The following is a 15,255-nucleotide window of genomic DNA, read 5'->3' as shown; positions in this document are numbered from 1 at the left end:
TAAATAAAAATAACAAGAAAAATTATGGCAGAGGGAAGAAGAAAGGGGCAGCCAAAAGGGAACATGCTAACAATCACAGCTCTGCCTTGTATCTGCTCCCCTTACCCCGTGGTGTTTTCTCCTTCTGACAGACAGACATACATGTATATACATATATACACAGAAACACACACATATACACACACATGCACACGTACCCTCACACACCAATCCAAAAAAATTCCTATTTCCCCCTCAGCACCAGGCTTTCCTAACAGTATGGGGCTTAACACTTCAACACTAACATTATAAAAGTGTTATAGACTAGTAGGAAAACACCCACCCATCCCATATCACTGAACCCAAAAAGCTCAGTGATGGCTTCTCCAAAAAACAGCACACAATCCCTGTTTTGTTGGGATACAGCACATGTAAGGAACTAACTGATGTTTTCTTTTTCCCATGCCTCAAACACATCTTGAAATGGATTCTCTCTTTTTACAGAAGAAAAAAAAAAAAAGGCTAATCACAGGTTTGGTGAACATGAAGCCAAGAAACAAACAGTTGCTGTTTAATTCCATTGTGCCACAGTGTTGTTTAAAGGATTTTGCTGTAAAAATTTACCTTTTGTTTGTAGGAGTTGCCTTACTAATGATGCAGACTGATCTTCAACCAGTATAGATACTGATTCTTCCTCTGCATTCTTCAAGAGGTTAGATACATTGTGGGATTTCTTGGTGTGTGTCTTAAGTTACTTAACAATATAAATAATTTTCAGCAGCAAGTATTTCCTACCTCCTTCAGCTCCTTCACCACCTTCAACTCCTCTTAAGTTATTAATGGCTGTACCTTAAACAATTCTTTATAATCAAGTAGTGCAACACAGATCTTCCTTGCAGAACAGCCTAAAACTTGAACTACAAAAAAGAAGATAGCAACAGCCATTTACAAGAAAAAAAAATGGCAATAAATTCTTCATTGGGCTAAAAACCATACTGAAAAGTTCATAACATCATGTCAGCTCTCCCAGTTTTGAATCTGACCACTGCAACTGCCAAAATCTTCATCTAGTGCTGGGGAATTACAATGCTCTCAAAGCAAAGCCAAATATCTTCTTTGTGACGAGGAGCATCTGGCCCTCTTCAGCTTTAAAATAAATGCTACTTATCTTAAATTCAATTAGCCAGCTTGGGTTTGGAGGTTTGGGGTTTCTGGATTTTTGTTGTTGTCGGGTTTCCTCGGGGTGGGTTTTTTTTGTTTGTTTTGGGTTTTTTTCCTTTTTTTTTTTTTTTATGAAACACAGTTTTAGCAGCTATTTAGAGAGGGATTCTGCAGGGACCAAAGTTAAGACAGCTGAGCAAAAATAAGCAAGCAGGCTCACTTGCATGAACACATATGCTCATTACTATACCTCTACCATAGGCTCATCTTCAACAGACTTTAAGAACCCAGCCCCTGAAAGCTGAGACAGACATTTAAAGGGGCCAAAAGCTTAAACATGTTTCTGGAATCCAGGAGAGAAGGTAGAAGCAGCAATCACTTGGGATCTTGAGTGTTATATTCAGTCTCTCCTGCTGAGATCTGGCTGAGGCGTTTGCTGGATCCCCAGAGCTTTCGGGAGAGCTGCCCCGAGCGCATCTGTGTGGAAGGAATTCAGAGAGACAAAAGGAGGGGGGAAGGGATAAGGTGGATAAATTAAAAAAAAAGGAATTCAGAGACACTGATTCTGGTGAAATGCAGACAGCACCATGGACTGTGTCAACAGAACTACAGCCACAAAACATTTTGAAACAGAAAATGATCCTTGGGACTGACAAAAAAACAACAGACAACACTAACTGCAGCCTTCTCTGAGGGGGACTGGTTAGAATATTGGCAAGTAATGCACACTTAATATTTAACCTCCTTCAAATGGCTCAGAAACAGGATTTAGATTGCTGTTTTGATAGGAAGGAAGAAAAAGAGGCCAATGTCAAGCAGAAGTGAATTAGAAGACATTTATTTTTGAGATTCCAAAGAGAAATTGCTAGAAGGGAAAAGGAAAAGAAGCAGAATGCAGGGCAGTGATGGCAGAATGAAGGAAAGAGAGGAAGGTCATCTAGTGTCAAATTTATACAGTCTTCCAAAGGTCCTAGGTGGAGTGCTCTGAGTAAAATTTCAATCAGAAATAATTCATACTGAATATTCTGGAATTAAAGACAATTACCAGGCGACCAGAGGCCACATGAAATCCAGCATCTGGTAGGTCTGCAACCTGACAACGATTTGTGAGAAACCATTTTAACACACTCCTGAAGTCCAGTGCTTAGGACTGGGCAGCAGTGATCAGCCTGGCAGCTGCCTGGGGGCTGATGTCCCCTGCAGTTTCACAGAGATCTGGGCCTTAACAGCACAATTCCCAGCAGCCAGCACCACAAATGAAACCTGCTGAAGAACTGCATCACCACAGCAGCACTGCTCTAGAACAGACACAGTGCTGACAGGATTAACCCTGGCAGGTGATCATCCCCCACGCCTCTGCAACATCTCAGGCAGGTAATTGTTAAAAATACAAAAATATTCATTATACTTCAGATACTGTCCATGGAGAAACACTAAAGGCCAATCTCAACACCAAGCAGCAGTTCATTTTGTGCACATTAAAGGCAGCCAGTTTCTCCCTTGACCCTAAGGATCAGTATCACCACTAAAAGGCAGAACTAAAACACCATCTTCTGTATAAGAATAAAATTCTGGTAATTCATATATTCCTTCCAAACTACAAATAAATCAAATACCCCACATACACAGGCTTTTTAAATATATTGATTGCTGCTGCTATAAAAAACTAGAAAATCTGAGACATATTATTCCTTATGTTTGTGGGTTTTTTTGGTCTTGTTTTGTTTGTTTGGTTTTTTTTTTTGAAAAATCTATTTACAGGGCTATTAAGCTTGCAGATCATCTGAATTATAAACAGAAAACCCTGGAAAAAAGGTCATTTTAAAGCCTCTATATTCATAAAAGGAACCCACAGTCTCATTGTAACAACACTTCTCCATAGTTAGAAAAATAGATGTGATTAAGAACTGAAAAAGAGAGAAAACAAAAAGCCTCCAGTCTAATGACATGCATAAATTTCAGCCTACAAAAGATCTTTTCTATGGAACAGGAAGCCTTGAAATGACAGTGACTTTAAAATTGCTGTTTAAAAGTTTAACCACATCATAAGCAGCTCTTTGTCAACTCTCCAGTCAGAAAAAGCTGTCCAACTGGAAGTCAGTGGAAACCTCCCCATCCACTGAAAGCAAAATCAGACTACCATTGTGTGAAGCCCATTCCAAATACTAAACTATGTATTTTCTAGCTAAAACATTTTAAAATACTGGCAAATAAAGTTGCTCTGTCTTCACAGTTAAAATAGAAAACTAAATGAAGACACTTTTCTGGCATGTAATGAAGGTCATGCAAAAGTGGTAAGCACATTTTCATATAAATCCACTGCAGCACAACAGAGGTGGGTTTATAAAGAGCAGGTTTAGGCTAACTCAAGTCCTTTGAAAGTCATAACAAGAAATACTTAAAGCAAAACTTGTGTTTTGCACCAGAAGAACTGGACATCGCTGTCTGACAGATGGATGCTCCCTATTTGATGTTGCATATGCAGTACCAGCAAGTTTATACTCACCATATGGAACACAGAGCATACTGGGAATCTACACAAGTGATTCTCTGTGCATTGCAATGGGAAAATATTAGCAGAAAGTAGCAGTTTGGGGGTTTTTTTTCCTCAATGTCAGTCAAGGCGTATTAAAAGATATCTGACAGAAACCATAAAAAAAGTAGTTTGCTCTCCTTCGTTTCCAATTGTCTTCTGGAAAATTATTTCATCAAGAAGCAGCTGACAACACTAGCATGTTCAGAAAGGATTAGCTGCTATGACTTTTGCTTATTCAGATGTGAATGATCAAGTCTGGGAGTTAGTCCAGCTGAGCTTCCCACGGGCGATCCCTACGCACCTTTGACTCCTAATGAGAAATTGCAGTAGAGCAGTCTCACAAGTTATTTCTTTCCCACTGAAAACTGAAACTTGCTCTTAAATTTACCCTGCCATAGAGGAGACCTCTTGCTCAACTGGAAAGCAGAAATAAATGAGCTTCCCACTGTTCGGTAGAGAAAGTTCTTGATGGTGGGTTTTACCTCTGCTGGCTTCCCAACACCGACCACAATCAACTTGCCATCCTCCAAGCCAACAAGGATGTGGCTGTACTCTTTGGTGACAGAAATGCAATGAATTGGCAGTCTCATGGCTAAGGGGGAGATGCTCAGACTCAGGCTGAAATGGACAGAAACCACACAGAGAAATCATGGGTTAGTTGGCACACACAGCCATGAATCACACTGCAGCTGAAGCTGCTGCCCACAGGATGCACTGCAGAACAGCTTCTCAAGAATCCACTTTGCAATTTCCAACTCCTAAGGAATTGCACCCCAGAACAGAGCTCTCATAAAAAGGTATGGATGGGTACATCAGTAGATTGAGACATTTTTACTGAAGAACAGTAGCATTAATCCCATGACTGCCTAGGTGACAGTGATCACTCCCCTCCTGAGGAGCAGTGGAGCTCTAGAGTGTAGCAGTAAGTGGAGTTTAAAACCCAGTGCAGAACTACATGAGGCTTGATCATGCTACAAACTCTCATTTTTCTTTTCTCCTTATCTTAGTTCCCCCTCTATGATAAAGGATTTTTTTTCAGGAACACAGAAAAGCAGCAGTATCTACCACCTCCAGCACAAAGTCTCAAGTTACTCAGCATTTCCCAACACACCCTTACACTCCCATCCCAGTCATCCCCTCTCAGTGGTGGTGCCTTACCTGTAGAGATCCCTTATGGAGAGGAAGCCCTGCAAGCTGCCCATCACAATGTATTCCCCAGTCACACACATGTCTGACACCTCTTCCTTCAGAGTCTCAGAGCCCAGGTACTTTCCATTGACAGAATAGAGGTGTAATGCATTCTTATCCTGAACAGGTGAAAAATAAACCTGTCACAGAGGACTGACTGGATTAAGAGTCTATTATTTGCATCTTTGACTCACTACAGGAACAAACTGGAGCAATATCCCACAGATACCATTGGTGACAAGTTTCCTCACTGACTGACAGAACCATGTGTGTGTGTGTAGGTCCTGCAGGGAAATTTTCTAAGTTATTCCTTGTTACTTCTTGATATAACATGGTAAGGTCTAACCTATCCATCTAATCAACTCCAAATTTTCTGGAAACTTCCTTGGATTTAATGGAGAGGTCCCTGTTTTATGAAGGTTTTTGTTAAGGAAGAGAGCACTCATCTTCAGCCCTGCTGCCATCCTGCCTCCTCCCAGCCCCAAACTGAAAAGCAGAAGGTGTATTTTCCACAGAGTAAGATCTGGAAGCATTTTCTGGACAAGGCAATGAATTCTTGACAGATAAAGACACAGCTAACACGATCATCTTAATTTCTTCCAGCATGATAATACCTCAGCCTCCTCTCTCCCCATTTTCCCAATGCAGCCAGCATGTCTACATCATTTAATTTGTCTTCCAAGAAACTTCCCATGCTCACAGAAATCCTAACAGCTCTACCCTATTAAAGCAACTACACAACAAACAGAATAAGCTACACTGTGAACCTTACAGCTCTCTTCAAAACTAAGAAACATCAGTGTAGTTGCTGGGAATCTTGCACCAGGACTTATAAGAATTATAAGCCTCTGTTTTTGTACACAGTGGAACTTGTTTCCCCTATTTTCCATTCCAAAGCAGCTCTCCAAGGAAGATTCATTAGTGCATGCCTGGACATCTTCCTTGCAGATGCTTGAAAGCTTTCATGAAACTTAGAGGAGAACAGTCTATCTGTTCTGTATCTTTTAAGCAAATTTCAAATTGGCTAACAAACTAAATTTAAAAAAAATAAGGAAACAGAGCCAGCATGCTCAAAAAACCTCATGACTTTAGGAAATAAGGTTACAGTTAGGTACATTCACAAATAAAATCTTCATCAAAAAACCCCCACAGCTTTTCCATGAACCTAAGTACCTTAAGAGTAGTCTTTCCTTCTATGCTGGTGTGGACAACGATATGGCCTTCCCAGGAGACAGCCAAATTGGGGACAGTCAGCAGGAGAGAGCTCTCACAAGGGGGTCTCAAGGTCCTCACGTACTGACCCCTCCGAATGGTGCGGACAATCACAGTCCCATCCTGCAGCAAGCAGAGCCAGCAGGCTGTCACTCAGCAGGGAAGTCACCACAACACACACAGGGTAGTTAAATACAGAGTTAAATCCTTAAATACAGAGTTAAATCCTTAAATACAGAGTTAAACCCTTAAATACAGAGTTAAACCCTTAACTGGAGCTCGAGACTCCTGAACTCTGCACCAAGGAGCTTTCCCCCAAGGCTATGGACTATAGGTATATGAATAAACAAATGCCAACAGGGCAGGAGGGGATGGTGAGGCAGCAAATCAGCCATTTCAGAAGTCATCTATGAGCAGGCATTATGTGCAGCACAGAGGCAGAGCTCAGGAACCTGTCAGTGTAGTACAGTAAGGTAGGGCATGAGGAAGACACGAAGCTTCAAGGTTAAGGCAAATGGGAAGAAACTGTCACAGAATTGTTTCTATGAGAAGCTTAAGATCTCCAAGGAAGCCCACCCATGTTGAAGCTCATCTGTGCAGAGTAACAACATGAGAACTGAGGCCCATGCTGTGCACTTTGAGACAGCCTGGTTTAGGCAGGCAGCAAGAGGGATGGCACCCATCTTCTTGATGTGCAAGGCTGAAGAAAGAAATCACCAAGTAGCCCCATTTTTTTGTATTCTGCTTAATCCATTTCAAACATACTCTATGGTTAGAGAAGCAGCAAAGAAGAGAAAAGGAGGAGATGCTTACCCTGGATCCTGACACTGCCATGTCCAGCTCGGTGCTGATGCCAACGCTCGACACCTCATCGGTGTGCCCGTAGAGGATCTGTAGGGGCTTGGGTGCCAGGCCTGCAGGCACTCCTCCCTGAGAGCAACAAAAAGGGCAATGACACATTCTCTTGCAGCTGAAGGACAAACAGAAAATAAATCTCTGGCATCTACATCTTGGCTGAGATGTATACTTGAGACAGGCCAAAACCAAAGGCATAACTCACCCACTCCAATCTCAGTTTATTGCCTTTGATGTCAGCAGCACTATTTGAAATCACAGGAATGGAGGAACACACAGTTGCTGTGTGGATGTGAGACAGGGTTACTCAGCTGACTTGTTTCTGGTCCTTCAGATGTCCAGAGGTGAAAGGACCACACTAACCAGTCCTAAAAGGAGTTGTTTATGCCTCCACCCACCTACTTTTTCTTCACCTCTGTCCCTGGACTTGTTCAGTTCTTACAATTAACCTTGGAATTAAACACCATCTTCACAGCCAAGCTTAAAGAAGCTTTAAGCTGTGTTGCTTAAAATCACAGCAACTGTTCCATTTGCTAAAGAAAACTAAGGAAACAATCCTTCTCAGTGATATGTTATGCAAAGAAAATCTTGCCATAATGCTTGTTAGAAATAGTTATTTACCCACATGACTGCAGGGAAAAGTTATTTACTAGTTTTGTTCCATGCTATCAGCATGTACAGACATTCTCAAACCAGTTCTCATGCCACATCTGTGCTTAGAGAGAAACTACAGTAAATAGTTCTGCAGAAAACTCTTTATGCTCATTTTTGTAATAGAAATTTGACTACCAGCCAAGCCCTGAAGGCCTCAAGCATGCAGGAAAGCAAAGTGTAAAAATACAGGTACAAAGCAGACAAGCAGAAGGGAAGTGGCAGTACACAGTCCCTTGCTGCCACTTTGTAAAGAAAAAGATGAAACTCTCACAAGAAGAATTTAGAATAGGTCCAAGATTATTTATCTATCCATTAAATATTTTAAAAATAGATGAAAAATATTAAGAAAAAGCAATTCTAAACAGAAGAATCTCCAGAGAATAATTTAACTCACGCTGAAAAGCTGAATAAACTAAAACATTTCCAACATTCATCCTCACTTCATACAAAATAATGTTGTGAGCACTAACAGCTCACCTTTTTGACCACAGGCCACTGACAAAGTACTTCTTGAAAGAATCAGAAATAGTCTCACCATGAAGCCAGCTCTCACAAAACCCACCTGCAGCCATGCACCACTGTTCTGGTTTACTGTGCTGACTTCAGAATGATAAGAACGACTTGACCTGACCAAATGTACTGTCCACAGCCTGACAGCTCCCACCTGCAGTTAACCCCATTTGTGTCTGCACCAGAAATGAGCATTTAAAGCACTTAACAATGGAAATGGCCTCATGTTTTGTGTGTGAGCACACACGTGTTGCAGAACCACTTGTGCAAGACCAATATTAAAGAATTCTAACGTGCCAGAGCAAATCCAGGTCACAGCCTAGTGCTGGATTTGCTGACTCCCAGTGTAGTCATCACAATTTCCCACACAGGAAACATATAAACATTGTTCTGACTAATTCCAGTAGCCTCAAACAGTGTCTCCCTTCTTCCATCTGCAAAATGGGGAGAATAATATTTGCCTATCCTAACAATAATCTATGAAATCCTTAAGAGTGCCTCTAAAATACCATATTCTGCTATATAGTAGCTAATGGGTATAGTTGAGTATTTCCAACACAGAAGACAACAGGAGTAACAAAATTACTAAGCCACTCAATTTTAATGGATTACCTTCCCTGCAAACCTGGAAGGACAGAAAGCCATAAATCACTTCAGCAAAACAAAGAAACAGGAAAAAAAATAACATTCAGAAACTGCTTCGCAGAGTATGCTTAAATAACCCTCCTGTTGAACTATCTGCCATATCATACAGGTAGTATCTCTGGAGCCTGAAATTAAATGAATTCCACAGTAGTCTATTGCCAAGCAGGTGACAATATCTAGATTAAAAAAAAAGAAAACAGGAAGTTATGGCATAGCTGTTTAAGACTGATTTCCCACAGAGTGACAACCTGCAGGCAGTGTGTCAATAATCCTGATTGCTTAAATAACCCTCCTGTCCACTGGCGTAAGAGGTGACCAGACTGGGGTAAGAGGTGACCAGACTGGGGCAAGAGCTGACCAGACTGTGTTAAACAATGCAGTCATTGTACAGGCAGGTTGTACCAACCTGACTCCATCAGCTCTGCTACCTAAAATCAGCAGCCAAGCCTGATTTTGAAGCTACATTAAACCATCAGTGCAGTGACTAAAAGCCATGCCCAAGTAATTACATGTAATCATGGTGGAAATATTCTCCTGTTCTTCTGCTGCTATGGTTGCCTGCCCAAGTGCACATTCTTCCCAAAAAGATCACCAAGGTAGAATACAAACCCTTTCACTTCACAAAACAAAGAGTTACTCACCCATGTGCCTGATGTGCTGTCCAATCAGCTTGCCTTTTGTAAGAGATGTCACTCTGATGCTGTTGTCCCAGTGCCCCCCACTGAAGAGCAGTTTTGCATCATGAGATACTGCAAACAGCTTAGAAGTGATCTCCAGGCCTGGGGCAAAGGGGCCACTCATGTTGCGTTGTGTTCTGGAAGCAAAGGGTGAGCAGTTAAGAGCAGCCTTAGCTGAAATCAATGTAGTTTGCACTTCCTATAGCCCTAAAAATTAATAAGAAATTCCATCTACAGAAGAGGCTGCATCTATAAAAAAAAATAAGTGAATTCTGCCCTGCAATATCCATGGCAAAACTAACTGTCACAGCAAGTTAAAGCAAGATTTCACCTTAGATCTTTTAAATTTAAATCTGTAGGGATAACTCATGTCCATAGTAATAGAAAACTAAAGAAAAAAGCAATCTTTGAAAAAAAAAAGAAACAAAACCACCACATATACTTCTACTATAGTGAAAGGAAGTCTGAAGACTGCCTGTCTCAGATTCCAAGATTAATTTTTAGGCTTGATAATCCAATAAATAATTAGAGGTAGCATTAAGAATGAAGAACCTCAAAATGCCACTTCCATAACTCTTTACCAGAACAATATTAAGAACTGGAGATAATATTACTGAACATCAGATGATGCATTCTTAGGTGAAAACTCAGCCAATGAAAACAGCACAATGCACTGACTGGGGAACAATTGCTGCATTTTGTTGCTGTAGGTGCATTCCTCTGCACCTCTCCTTATTGTTTGCTTACTTGGGATTTGTCACTGTGGTATCTCTGATGAATGTAAAATAGTTGGAGATATTTTTATCATAAGGTAGCCAGCCATGAGTTCCAATAATGCAGTTCAGACTTGCTGTTACCTAAAAATTTTGATAGAAAATAACAACAAAAACAAACAAAATGGTGAAACCCAGAGGCAGATTTTCTGCTTGCCTTTGATAGTAACTGAGCTTGCACAAAATCCAACAGAGGCTTCTTCTGAATTTACCACAAAGAAAAAAAAAACCACACACTTCTCCCTTCACAAATTAACAATAACAACAAAAAAGTCCAGCTTAGATGAGTTAATCCATGTTACATTATTACCAAGGTAGAGCAGGGTATGTTCCATTTCTAGGTAGGTCAGAGAAGTGCCATGGGGAACAGACACACAAAAACCCCAAATAAACAAAAAAAAACCTCCCCAACCAACCCCCAACCCTCTCAACTTTATTAAAATTCATTTAGTTTAAGCTGCTTCTCTTTTTTGAAACTGCAATCATTAACAGTTAACATGTTAACACAAGAAGTGTTAAAAAATGTACTACAGTTCTACTGATGAAAGAGTAAGAAAGGAATCTAAATATTCAAGGTTCTTTTCATTAGATATTTAGGGAAAAAAAAGAATTTTAGAGATGTCCAGACTCCAAATGACACGTGCACATACCACATTAGGTCAAACTTGCTGTCCTGGCTTACAAAATAGGAATATGGGGGGGGAAAAAAAAAGTATTTCCTGTAAAACCTCATTATTATTGCACTGGAGCCAGTGTGCAGATCAATTGGCTGCACCAATTGCTGCCATGGAAGTGAGTCAAGTGGACAACTGACAATTCATCTTGCTACAACATACACTCATGTCTCATCAGCCCCTAAACATCACTCACCAAACCAGCCTGGCTTCTCCACAGAAGCCAAATATCCTAGAGCTGATATTCACCACAGGTTAAAGGAACACAATTGAACAGGAAGAGTTAAGAAGTGTTTCTCTACAAGCTGTATGCAAAAAAAAGATTGTCTGCAGTCTGAAGAGTATGGAGATATGGAACTCACCAAGATCTCTGGGCTCCCCTGGGAAATGAAGGAGCGAGACTGATTCCTGGGGACAACAGCTTTGACAATGGGCACACCATCACTGATCCCCTAGGAGAAAGGACAGGGGTTTGGCCTGGCTGTACCCAAGAGCTGAAGGACAAATCTAGAACCTGCAAAGAGTAAGACCCAAGGACTCTGGAATTCATTTATAGAATCATAGAGAATCATAGAATCCTTTAGGTTGGAAGGGACCTTCAAGATCATCAAGTCCAACCACTGAGCCATTAATCATGGCAGACTTGGACAGTAAGGCCCTGGTGTAGACTCAGTCCACAGAGTTATGCTTTGTCACAAAGAGACATGAAACTCTGGCTCTGTCCTCATTGAGTTTTGCTGCCAAGTCCAGTGAGCCCTCAAATACCACCAGGGATGTTCTTAACTTCCTTGGTCTGGTGGCTAACTCCATACTCAAACAAGACCCACACAAGCAGCCAGCAGACACACATTTATGGGATTCAACCTCTATGAAGCCAACTAAAAGAGCTCATTCTGCACAAATTGCATCTTAAAATATTTCCTTTGAATAGGAAGCAAGTTCCTTTGCAGCTAGGTGGTGACATTTTGTTTCAAGAACATCAGAAATTTCAGCTTAAACAGTTTCAAGTAACACATCTACCTCTATGAAGAATGACTTGAGTTCAGTGAGGTGTTGGAAGAGATTCAGTGTAGAGGTCTCACTTCTGGTTAGTCTCTGCACTACCTCTTCTGCTGACAGCCTTTGTGGATGGGGCTCCTAGGAGACAACAGTTGAAGGAATATCAAATTAGACAAATGTATTAGTTTGTTCAAGTCATGTGATGTTCAGAATCCTGTTGGCAATCAATGGGAAAATAGACCCCTAAGCACCTAATTTCCCTTCTTAAGGCAAATTAGAATATCATTTTTCAAAAGAAATTAAATTTCCATCAGTGTGACCTCTACAAATGGCAATGTTGCAAAGCCTCAATATTCCTCAAATTACAAACCACTATCATACAAATAATTGTGTTTTAATTTTTTCAAGAGTCCTTTGTAATTCAGTTGGATTTAGCCACAGAGGTCTGATTCAGAGGGAAGAAAGAGCATTACCTTTAGCAGCTGACAGGGAGTTTGCCCAAAATTGTTTATCATCCCTTCCAAAGCTTTCTTTTCTTTCTCATCTGTTAAAGCATCCAAATCCACAGCACCTGGATCACAACCAGAAAAATGAAGGATAGAAAAAAGGAAAAAGAACATAAGCCTTATAATAAAATTTATTGAGAATTGATATGGTCAAAAAACATTGCAAACTAATTGCAGCATTATCACTCTATCACAGAAAAGCCTCCACACAATCTGAAACACTGCCACTCTGCTCCTGGAAATTTAAGTGTAAGTGCAAGAAATCCAGATTTTTGTCTTACCAAATTTCATATGCTTCATGCATGCAGGAAGTTGCACACAAAAGCCAACCAGAATTCACTTTTGGAATGGACAGACTAGAATTTGTCTCCTGTTTCTGTGGTTTTGAAGCAACTTGACTCCTAAACCACAAGAAACTGCTTTCCACAAGTGCTTTTAAGCAAGCAAATGAGAAGCTAACAAAAATCCTCAAGAATTTTTAGAAACAATAGAAAAGCAACAAGAACAGCCCCCCTTTTTAAAAGTCCATATTAAAGTCTCAAGTTCACAATGTCTGATGAAATTATCAAACATTCTGATTATCCAATGACAAATTCCAAGTTATGCTGCCATATTTCATCTATAATTCTGCTGCCTTGCCAGATGCTACTGCATGGCATGCTCACAGAGCAAGTGTTTTCTGTCTAACACTGAGTCCCCCCAGGTCAGAAGCCAGTTCCAGGAGAGCACACTGCTTTGTACCTTCATAAGTGCAATAGTAGAACACATTGAGAGCTTCCACTGCAGCTGGTCCCCTCTGCTTGTAGCCAAAAATCAAATCTATCCATTCATGAAGATGGGCAGAAACATACTCAGATTCCTAGAAGGAATAAAATGTTCCTGTAAGAATAGGAAAAGTACTGCCCACTTCTTAAAGTGTTCGCTGTTTTCTGTGAAAGAGATTTAAATCCTAAACTGAGAGTATCCACAAACCAGGTCTATAGCAATGTGTAGGGCAGAATCATAACAAAATCCTTCTGTGTTAAGGGCAGTAGCTGCCAAGTAAGAGGGAGAATTAATACAGTGAAGCAGTACACTTAGATTATTGAAATTAACTCTGCAAGGGAAGGGAAGCTGCTAGTTCCCTAGTATCACACAGAATAACCTGTAATAAGCAATGGAATCCTCATCACCTAAACCCACCTTATTCCACATTTTATCTCCTAGGGCAAACTCTCAATGATTAGTACCCTCAGGCTCTCTTTTCTTCTCTTCAGCATTTACTGACATGCACAGTGCTTTTCCAAGCACCATTAGAACTGTCAGTTATGCCAATTGTAACCACAGTTCTAGTTTGAATGTAGTTCCTTTATTTCACACTTGACACAGTGACAATGTGTAGGTATAATTTCTTTATCATTATTTCACACACATAAACAACACCTTACCAGAGCTTTCCTGTGTTTATAAATGAAGTCTTCTGGGGAGTGGGCCCATTTGGGGAGAATAACATCATTTACCACCTCTTTGGATATTTGAAGCTGACCCAAGTTAAAACCTAGTGAATAATTTGGAGAATGTTGAAGAGTCACTACAAAATATTTCAAACATCTTAACTTCTAAATAAAGATTTAAAAAGTGTTCTTTTCTTAATGCAAGGGGAGCATATTGAAAAAATTCTTCATGTAAATCTCCAGTAATCCTACCACTGAGTTCTGCTCCAAATGTTTAAAATGTTAAATGATACAGGATAACAATTGTCCAAAGCATCTAAATGACATTGAAGCTGAAGTTCCAAACTTAAAAGTGCCATTAATCATTTACACATCTATCTGTAAACACATCTGCCTTTGCTTCATTTTTCCACAATTAAGAGTCCAAAACATTTCAATTAGGTTATTCCTAAGAATGAAGTTATTTACAGGTTTAAATGATTGTAGAATTAAGGCTTTCAAGAAGTCTTAAATCTCACCAGCTTTCATTAGAACAACTCTAAACACTTGGATGACTTTTGAAAGCATGATTTGGCTGCTTCCAGTAGTTAGAACTTTGAACTCTGGTAGACTGTAGCTAGCAGACTAAATTAGCAGCAGCACAAACATATAAATCCATTTCTAAATTGCTTATATGGCTGTAAAATTAGGTGACAACACTGCATTGGAAGGTAACAATAGCAAGCAGATAATATGCTGGTTGCCTAGAACAGATAAAAGTTCTCCTATGTTTGAAGGTGTCCAAACTCTCACCCAATGAATGCATTAAAAAGAATATTAATTTGTATTAACTTTCACTATTTAATCATTAACTATTGCTAACTTCTTAAGATCCAAATGAGCTTTAGCCAAATAACACCCTCTTTAGCTATCCTTAAGCCCCCAGAAAATTAGGTGACAACACTGCATTGGAAGGTAACAATAGCAAGCAGATAATATGCTGGTTGCCTAGAACAGATAAAAGTTCTCCTATGTTTGAAGGTGTCCAAACTCTCACCCAATGAATGCATTAAAAAGAATATTAATTTGTATTAACTTTCACTATTTAATCATTAACTATTGCTAACTTCTTCAAAGATCCAAATGAGCATTAGCCAAATAACAGTGTTTTTAGCTATCCTTGAGCCCCCAGTCTGAATTTGAAACATTTAGGCTGCTGCTTAACACAACTGGTGTCTTCATTAAGCTGTTTGAAGCCAGCATGATGATTAAAGTAATATCTACAAGCACACTATAAAGCTTAAATATTAAGCATTCCACAGCATTCACAAGTGGTTGTAACAACTCTTTCCTGAAGAATACAAGAACAGTTTCCTGTGAGAACATCCTGAGCTGTCAGTTTACCATTTTGATTCTCCAGGAACTCTGGGAAGTAGAAGAACTCTGGGATGAGCTCCTTGACATCATTGGGGTT

At 40.0% G+C, this 15,255-nt stretch overlaps 1 protein-coding gene across 1 annotated transcript in view; it reads right to left on the bottom strand.

Moving 5' to 3' along the window:
* Nucleotides 1-1,515: 1,515 nt before the first annotated feature.
* The window catches only part of LOC103773473 (neurobeachin-like protein 1), a gene marked incomplete at its 5' end in the record, with an annotated part of 27,352 nt that continues 13,612 nt past the window's right edge, over nt 1,516-15,255 (bottom strand). Inside the window, 14 exon segments of the mRNA XM_008940841.1 lie at nt 1,516-1,617; nt 4,159-4,294; nt 4,835-4,983; nt 6,038-6,199; nt 6,890-7,002; nt 8,818-8,916; nt 9,382-9,554; nt 10,165-10,274; nt 11,227-11,316; nt 11,885-12,001; nt 12,337-12,434; nt 13,111-13,228; nt 13,797-13,906; nt 15,186-15,255. The exon segment at nt 15,186-15,255 is cut by the window's right edge and continues 36 nt beyond it. Of these exon segments, the coding sequence (XP_008939089.1) occupies nt 1,516-1,617; nt 4,159-4,294; nt 4,835-4,983; nt 6,038-6,199; nt 6,890-7,002; nt 8,818-8,916; nt 9,382-9,554; nt 10,165-10,274; nt 11,227-11,316; nt 11,885-12,001; nt 12,337-12,434; nt 13,111-13,228; nt 13,797-13,906; nt 15,186-15,255 (1,647 nt within the window).

The sequence above is a fragment of the Merops nubicus genome, unplaced genomic scaffold (assembly GCF_000691845.1).
Source record: "Merops nubicus isolate BGI_N331 unplaced genomic scaffold, ASM69184v1 scaffold9015, whole genome shotgun sequence".
Taxonomy (NCBI): domain Eukaryota; kingdom Metazoa; phylum Chordata; class Aves; order Coraciiformes; family Meropidae; genus Merops; species Merops nubicus.
This window is presented reverse-complemented; position numbering and strand designations above follow the sequence as displayed.